This window comes from Acyrthosiphon pisum, chromosome A1 (assembly GCF_005508785.2).
Source record: "Acyrthosiphon pisum isolate AL4f chromosome A1, pea_aphid_22Mar2018_4r6ur, whole genome shotgun sequence".
NCBI lineage: Eukaryota > Metazoa > Arthropoda > Insecta > Hemiptera > Aphididae > Acyrthosiphon > Acyrthosiphon pisum.
In genome coordinates, this window is record NC_042494.1 from 66,736,739 (window position 1) to 66,745,763 (window position 9,025).

Sequence of the window (9,025 nt, forward strand, 5' to 3'; positions counted from 1 at the left end):
TACATTTGATTTCCCTCCCTCCCCCCCCCCCCAAAAAAAAAAAAAAAACAAAATCACACGGAACATTGTAGAATTGTTGATAGACTAATAAAAAATATAATAAATACAACACACATAAACCAAAACTGCTGCTCGCTCTAAAAAGTCATTTTTTAAGATAAAAAAATGTATGTCAAAGTTGCTTATAAGGATAATTAAAATAATTCAAGTCCTTTATGCAGTAAAAAACAAAATCAAATTCAAGGTCATGCGTGTTTAAGTAGTGGTTAATAAATAATAGCCCGCCCTGTCAAATGTTAGGAGGCTACTATAAAAAAGTAAAGCGATGTTTTCGAATATATAATGGAAAATTATAAATCATTAATAAAAATATAAATAAATTTGTGTAATATTGGTTCCTAATCTACAACCTCTGAATATCTTTTCGGTGAAGTGAACAATCTTTTTTTTAATGATCTCTTTTTTAAATATATTATATTCAATTGGATATCACAAATCCCTATAATTATACCTTGAGGCTTGTACCATATAGTATGCTATAGAAATTTTAAGCTTTATTATTTCATAACAAAATAGGTAGCTAAATATTATCACATAAATTTACTATGAGAATAATAATGTAATATAATTCCGTCTTCCATAGTTGTTTGTTATTTATAATTTATAACTAGCTATATATTTATTAATCATAAGACAGTTGTTTTTGATTTTTGGTGGATAGTAAATATTGAGTAAGACATAAGAATACTGAAATAGGAAAAATTAATAATAAGCAAAGTCAGTGCGCCAATATGTTGTTGTCCACGGGTGGCAAAATCATAAATACGATTCTGCATACGCTCAAAATATTTCGTGTTACCATCATCATTCATCATTGATCACACTGTATACACTGGATGATGATGTAGGGCATATATGCATATTATAATAATTATATTATGCACTCCAGCAGGTGTGTTCGACGATTATTTGGCGTGATTGATGTGTATTTCGTTACACGCCAACACGACGTACCTATAGCTGTTGAATTTGATTTTATATTTTGTTTTCATTTCTATATTGCGATTGCCGCGTTTACCTATTTTACCACGACTATGTTACAAACTTACAAATAATCGCAAGAATATCAAAAATGTCCAGCTGATAGATGGCTAATCATGCAAACATTTAAATAAATCAATTTATTTGTATTAAACATTTTTTTTGAACTCTATAGCATTTGGTTACCTTTACAAATTTGCCTACTTAGGCAAATTTACAGTGTACACACTTCATCATCACATTAATGCAGTGGCGTATTTACAGGGGGAAATCAAGGGGATCAATCCCCTCATAACCCCTGCTCCCAAAAGACAAAAACCTAAATACGCCACTGCCTTAATGCGCCTCTGGGACCTGGGCCATCGGTCTGAAATACAGTTTATAAACTATATCACCTGTATGACATATTATTCATTAATATTTCAGGAAAACGAATCAGAAATTAAATTATTGACCAAGACGCCAAAACACCAGGTAGGTATTTAAATTATATGTTCTGTGACGTCATATTATAATAATTGTCGTGAGTTTAATTTACATGCTTCGACAATAATGGCGTCTGGTGCGTTAAAGTTGAATTCACTTTCTCTGCGACAGCGGTACGTCTTACAACTGTGTAAACTTCACACGTAGGTAAGTATATATATATATAAGTGAATTTTGGATATGCACATTTATATCAGTTATAGGTATACTTACGTGTAAGCGGAAGACGCATAAAGCTATTTAGGTATAGTAATAACTAATAAGTAGGTACTTATAGTGTTTATATATATAGCTGTATATTATTACTTATATCTATATATTATATATTATTATTTTATGAGCACCCTATACAGATGTGTTGATTTTTTTGTAATCATTTTCATTCATTTATTTTTAAATAGTGTTACTGGGAGTTGGGAGTCTAATAATATATTATAATAAGTTATATATAAGTTTTCTTAAAAATTGTGATATTTAATTGTTGATGTCAAAGTAGAATATAGGTATAGTTGTCTCATTATTTTCAATTTTTATTAGTGCTCATAATTGTCCATAGCTTTGATAATTAACATTAAAATTTACATTATTGATCGTAATAATAATTATTAGATATTAATATTGTTAAAGCACTATCAACTTTTAAAATAATTTCATATAAGATTTAATTCAATAACGTGTAGGTATACAACTTTTCAATAAAGGAAAATAAGTCATAAACCAAAAATTGTTATTAATAACCAATTATTAGTAATTTTTAAATAGGTACTAGATAGATTGACTCACGTAATTTAGGTAGGTACTATAGGCACATTAAAAAAAACTCGAAATTGAATACTGCTCATATCAATTTATTAATTCCTAAAAATGCAGTTATTTTTACAGTATTATAATGACGATATAAAATATTAATTATAAAAACAATTATTTTGATTTTAAATGGCTTAATACACTAACAAGGGTTTAAAAAAAATAGTGTTTTTTAATGGTAAGACGAAGGGTAATTTTTGTGTATAGGTACACTTTATAATAACATGATAAATGAATTTGTCAATGAAAACCAATGTTGGTTTACATATATAATAATGCTAATGATAAGAAGTATAAAACATTTTAACAACTTAATATATAAAAATAACAATATTTACAAAGTATTTATATGTACACAACATGGGTAGTCTGTGATGCGATTATTTGAAACAATTCAGTCTTCATTTTTTCTTGTACCCATCATGACCATGAGAATCATGGTGCTCCTCGTGGTGGTGATGGTGTTCCTCTATCGGGAACCATTCAGATATCCACACAGGCTTCCAGATTTTCTTCCAAGCTGGCAGCCAAATTTCTTTCCAGTCAGGTATCCAAATCTGTTTCCAATCTTCTTTCCATTCCAATTTCTTGTCTGGGATCCAGATCTCGTGTTTTTCTGTTTTCCATTCTTGTTTCCAATCTTCCTTCCATTCGAGCTTCTTGTCTTGGACCCAGATCTGTTTCTTTTCGGTGCGCCAGATCTGCTTCCAGTCTTCCTTCCACTCCAACTTCTTGTCCTTGACCCAGATCTGTTTCTTCGCGGGCTTCCAGATTTGCACCCAGTCCTCCTTCCATTCAAGCTTCTTGGACGGCACCCAGATTTGTTTCTTCACTGTCTTCCATACTTTCTTCCAGTGGACCTTCCATACGACTTTCTTCTTCCACAGGTCGTGTGCTTCGTACTCCCATCCGTGGTAGTCCTTGCCGAGGTGCTTAGATCCGGGTACGTACGCCTTGACCAACTCGGGTACATGTATCTTATGCCAGTCCGGCACTTGTTCCTCCTTCCACGCGGGTACTTCGATGTGCTTCCACACTGGCTTGTAGACCTTTTTCCAGTCTGGTACCTTCACTTCCTTCCAGGCTGGCACGTCGATGGATACCCACACTGGCTTGTATATCTTCTTCCAGTCCGGCACTTGTATTTCTTTCCACGCTGGTACTTTGATTGGTACCCATATTGGCTTGTATATTTTTTTCCAGACTGGTACATGCACCTCTTTCCAACCCTGTTTCTTCGTCGGCACCCAAATTGGCTTGTAGATTTTCTTCCATGAAGGCTTCCAGATCTGTTTCTTGCCTGGTTTCCATGTTTTGACCCAGTCAGGCTTCCAGATGAGCTTCTTCTTCCAGTAGCCTTTCAGCGGCTCGTGGTGGTGCTCGTGATGGTGGTCGTGGTGCTCGTCGACGCCATAACCGATATCTGGCACTCCGATGCGGCTTTGTGCGACTACCGGTTGCCTATATAAACAGTATAAAATGAAACACGTGTTAGGTACTTATATATATGTATTTATTTACAATGGGCACTATAATATATTCGTTGCTGTAGCCATGTTATTAAATAGATATAGTGAAAATTCATACCACGGAGTACACATCAGTCTTACGATTTATTATTATTTAACATACCTATATTATGATAGTGATGATATGTCAATACATGCGCGTATGTATAGCAAATTTCTTTAACACCTATGGTTTTTTCTTTCTTTCATCTACTCATACAAAGTCTTTTAAAAACAACTATATTCCACGTGTGTTTTACTTTACAATAGATTTTCCGCGTTTGATTTCCCATATCATTGTTAGAATGTTATGAAAATTCGGCGCCATAGTCGTACCGTATATAGTTATACGTATTCACGTCGTCCTTTTTATTGTCATCGTATTCGTATTGAAAGTCGTACGTGGCGGGTATCGATTTTTCACAGTTTTCTCTATTCATTTCGTAATTTATTCGTCAAACAATATTTATTATGATAATAATAATAAAAGCAATTGGATTCAAAAAAAAAAAATAAATAAATAAATAAACGGGATGTCTAAGGAGAGGATCGGTTTCACGTGGATTTCTCTTTGTGCCGAAAACCGATAAGGACCGTCATCGTTTCGCGTGGTTGTATTATTGTGACTTAAACGCACTTCGGAACAATCGTAAGACCCCCTAGGAGATGATAAATGTGAATTACGAGAGCTGTATTAAAAAACACCCACCTGTTATCTTATTAAAATAGTCGTTACTTAACACATGATATATGTGCTTGGTGAAAACGTAAGTTTTTTACACTGGTGGAAGTTAATACAATAACTATTGATCCCAGCGGATAATACGTCGATATAAGTATACATATTTTTTCAAATGTTTAGCGAGCTGGTTATATCATACGAAAATGCTCATTCATATTAATTAAGAAATCATCACATTTACACGAATAATAAATTATGGTAATAGCACAAGTGATGTATAATATACTTTACAGTTTATATAGCACCTAACCATTTCGAATTATCATTTTAAAAAGGTTTTTAATTTATGACGTTTATATTTTATAAATTAGGCGTAGGTAAGTTTATTGTTTATTTATTATTATCGATATAATCACAGAAAACGAGTTTGGTAAAACGTGATTTGCGTATGTAGAAAGCTTGTTTCTAATGAGCACAACAAATAATACAATAGAAAAAAACGAAATGGTCCCGGAAGACGGCGACAACGAATCTCCAATATTTAGATTTTAAGGCCACCGAATTTCAGCCGGATTAAAAAAAAAAAAAAAAAAATGGTACACCATATGCGTCTATATTACGAAGAGTGTTATATTATAGGACCGCAGTACCGAAGGCTTGTCCTAACCTCCCTATATTAGGTAAACCATAAAATCGAAGTAATTTTCCCAACCGAATGTGAGTACTTACTGCAGACCGGGTTGAGCGTAATCATTGCTCGGCGACTTTTTGTCCCGCTTGAGAGACGCTTGAGATGACGCGTCGTCGTTTGGGAAGGCCACTTGCTGTTGTGGCAAGTCGACCGCCTTTGACCAGACGAGTGTGACGTGGACAAACAGCGCCAGGAACACCTGTAGAAGAAGGAGAGGAGAAAATGAGTTAAAAAATAATATCGTCGCGATCTATAGATATTTAGTATATACATTATAAAATATATATATTGTGTTATATAGGTAGTAATTTAAGCATATACGCGTTTTGCCGCTTTCACTGTTCCGCGAACGCGTGCATGTATATAGTAATATTACATATAATATGATTTACGTCGTAGGGAAATATATTATACAGCAGCATAAGTAGTTGACTCTCAAGTACGCTCGGGTAGGAGGCTGTTTTTTTTAATATCCGGAAATCACGACTAAAAGTTGAACTCGACTTTCACTCAAAATAAATACTCACTTGGCGGCGGCGCTACGTAAGATAATAATATTATTCTTATATATTACAACTATTGGTATACAAGTGCGGTACATATACAATAATATTATATTATAATAGTCGTTTCTATACAATATACAAACACAGTCAATCTGTAGATCAAAGTGTATACCTACCTATACGCGTAATATAGATATAGACAGGCACGCTTTATCGGAGAAATATTTTAATTAAGTATAGTATGGCGTATAGTTGTATAGGTATGGTACAAAGCAGTGTAGTATAGTAGCTGTCCAAAATTAGGAAAAAAATCAAGCGCCGGTTAATCGTGACGTATACATCTGGTCCATAATATAATAAATTCGGAGAGTAGGTATAATAAATGGTATGTGCGTATGGCGTAACCGGTGAAAGCATCCCGGTCGAAAAGAAGCGCGTGTTTCCGACGCATTTTAATTTTTTCGTTTTTCAATGTCGCCCTTCTTTGCGCGCAGTATTTTTATTATTGCATAACGACTTTATATCCGATATAATATTATTATTATTATTGAATCGTATCGACATAATACGTATATATATATAAAGACGAGATCTGATGTTTACGGTGAAAGTTCGGCGTTCGTAATATTATATACCCTCGGATACGGAACGGTGGGCCGGAAAGTTGAATTGAATATTATTAGGTATACCTACAGTTAAAAGTATCGCGTTTATATCTGGACGACGTTTATATAGTCACACACATAACATGCGTTATACAACTGTTATAATATAGGTATGTGGTTAATCAATGTTAAGGAGTGGCGACGGTGCACATTATAATATTATAAAATACATTATAAAATTTGGATAATCGAATATGATCGTCGGAGGAATCTCAGAATAAAATAGCACTTTCGAATATGTTTCTGAGTGAATTTCTGCATTTTGTCCGGTTCATGTGACGTGGTTTCGGTGTAAGTATACCTAGGTATATATGCAAATCACATATGACGCTGTTGTGCATAATGCTATACATGATACATTCACGTACCTATAATCGGGTGGTGCAATAAAAAGGGCACAGGAAAGACGTATATTATAAATACTAATAAATCGTCGGAAATTTTGTGAATCCGTTAACATAATATAGATTTATAATGCGTTTTGCTTCTGGAGGAAAATCTGCTAGCCTATATACCCGAGTTTATATTATTATAACATTGTATAGGTAGCCGTACTTCCGGTATGCGGAACTATCAATGGATCGACGGTCGAACCTATATAAAAAAACACATACTACAGATGGCAAACCAGTCGCATTGACCTAAAATCAAAAAGCACCCGATCGTGTTCAAAATTAATCGTCTAAATAATGCTCAAGATCACGTTTCAACAAAATGCCCTCGATTACAACTGTCAAAATTATAATATTATATGAAGACTGTATATATATATATGTATCATGGTACCACCTCACGCTTTTTAGTATTAATATTTATTCGCCATTACATGTATAATATACAGGCGTGCTACCTAATAAGTAATAACGATAGTAAACTTCTGAAAACGCGTTTGGTAAGAATGGAAATATTATGATTTTTTTTAGAGAACGAGTTTGACAAAGGAAATTTTAAGATAAAAAATGTATGGTAGCCTACTGTAGGGACATGTGCATGTTTACGAAATGACCAAAAAAACAAGGCTGTAATAATTTTCTATCATCGTGGAGTTTTTTGTGGTATGTAGGTATATCTAGTTGGTGAAAAATTGGATATTTTGAGAAAGATATGTTCAATTCTTGGAGGCGAGTATTCAAAATTTGCACATAAAACCTCGAGAACGAAGCTTGTTCACGATAAAATTGTATTATATACCTAATAAAGTAGTACATTTTTATAGTCGTGTTATTGACTAAAACGTACAGTGGAGAGAGAAAACTGACACCCTAGCGTTAAAGTCTCCGGAAGCACGCTGGAAAGTACCCGTGAGAACGGTCGCGAGCGCAGACTATAATAGCAATTTACTAGCTAGAACACTATTGTGTTATGCGCGCGCCCGGCCCAAATATAAAGCGCTATTATTACTCTATTATTATTATTTTGTACGAAAAGTATTATATACATATAGGGTACTGCTCGCACGAATCTCGGGAAATTATGTTTAAACGAAGAGGATATATATTATATTATTCGAATTATATATAGGTATGCATACGAAAACGCAAAGAAGAGAAATTTTGAAATAAATATTATAAAATTATATTATAGTGTCGTTGTGTTCTATTGTGAACTAAAAGAAATATATTTTAATGTGAAATCAAATCATAATTATACGTGATTGCAGGTGCGCAGAGTTACTGTAATCAAATATATAATATCTGTTCTGTATATACACTTCAGATGTGTCTGCACGATAAACAGATATTTACAATAGTAAGTGTGGTATAATAGTGTATGTACTTTATATTATACAGACATACTTGATCGCGTATAATGAAACGAGATTTTTGAATAGCAATGAGAGGTTTTGAAAAATGTTTAACTATCAAAACTTATGTTTGTTTTATATTATATATTTATAATTTGTAATAAAAGATACGATAGCGGGAATGATTTTCTGGTACTTCCACGCTTCAAAAATAAAATCACTTGTAGTTTGACTCACGATTTCCAAAAATATCAAATGATAATAATTACATACCACTGTGTCGGTGTCGTACAAATAAAAACCAAAAACTCGATGTAATAATATTATAATAATATGGTATCGCACAATACGAAAATTAATATACAAGACAGACGGTTATTTTGTTATTTTTTCCCGAAATGCATGCAAATTACTGTCTTAAAACGCGAATTGAATGGATCAAATGAATTTAAATTTAAATATATTATTGTTATGTAACGTAATATAATAATCGATATCGTGATATAATAAAATATGATATATTATGTGTATTACTAACCACTATTTGGTGGCGATCCATAATGTTTCGTGTGCAGTGCTTGTGCGTTTGATTGTCTTTACTTGCTGCGAGCCACCACGATGTCTGCAAGTCCGTCGCCGATTGACATGTAGTAACAGACCTCCGAACCGTTTTATATCGAGTCGGTTCGCCGTTGCCGGGGCAAGGTCGTTTGTCCCTACCATATATCCTCCCCCAAAAAGAAGACCGAAAATATACTCACGCACTTTCTTCCCGCGCCGCCACTGCGGAAGGCGAATGACTTTCACGCGCGCTCGCCGCCGCCGCCGCGATACTTGGGCGACGGCGGAGACTTGCGGGGCACCGAACACACACGAAATGTGTTATTATTATTAT

At 34.0% G+C, this 9,025-nt stretch overlaps 1 protein-coding gene across 1 annotated transcript; it reads right to left on the reverse strand.

Moving 5' to 3' along the window:
• Positions 1 to 2,354: 2,354 nt before the first annotated feature.
• On the reverse strand, positions 2,355 to 8,823 carry LOC100167781. The gene is made up of 3 exons (XM_001947710.4): positions 8,669 to 8,823; positions 5,254 to 5,414; positions 2,355 to 3,795 (listed from the first exon to the last, which is right to left on the reverse strand). Exons 1-3 carry the CDS (start codon positions 8,687 to 8,689, stop codon positions 2,736 to 2,738), a joined length of 1,242 nt encoding a protein of 413 aa, XP_001947745.1. The 5' UTR covers positions 8,690 to 8,823; the 3' UTR covers positions 2,355 to 2,735.
• Between the last annotated feature and the right edge of the window lie 202 nt (positions 8,824 to 9,025).

Bases quoted from the DNA above. Each gene is read 5' to 3' on its own strand.
- LOC100167781 (XM_001947710.4), bottom strand. From the start codon at position 8,689: ATGGATCGCCACCAAATAGTG. The intron at 5,415-8,668 runs GTTAGTAATACA...CTTCTTCTACAG, and splicing joins TGGATCGCCACCAAATAGTG to GTGTTCCTGGCGCTGTTTGT. The intron at 3,796-5,253 runs GTAAGTACTCAC...CTGTTTATATAG, and splicing joins TACGCTCAACCCGGTCTGCA to GCAACCGGTAGTCGCACAAA.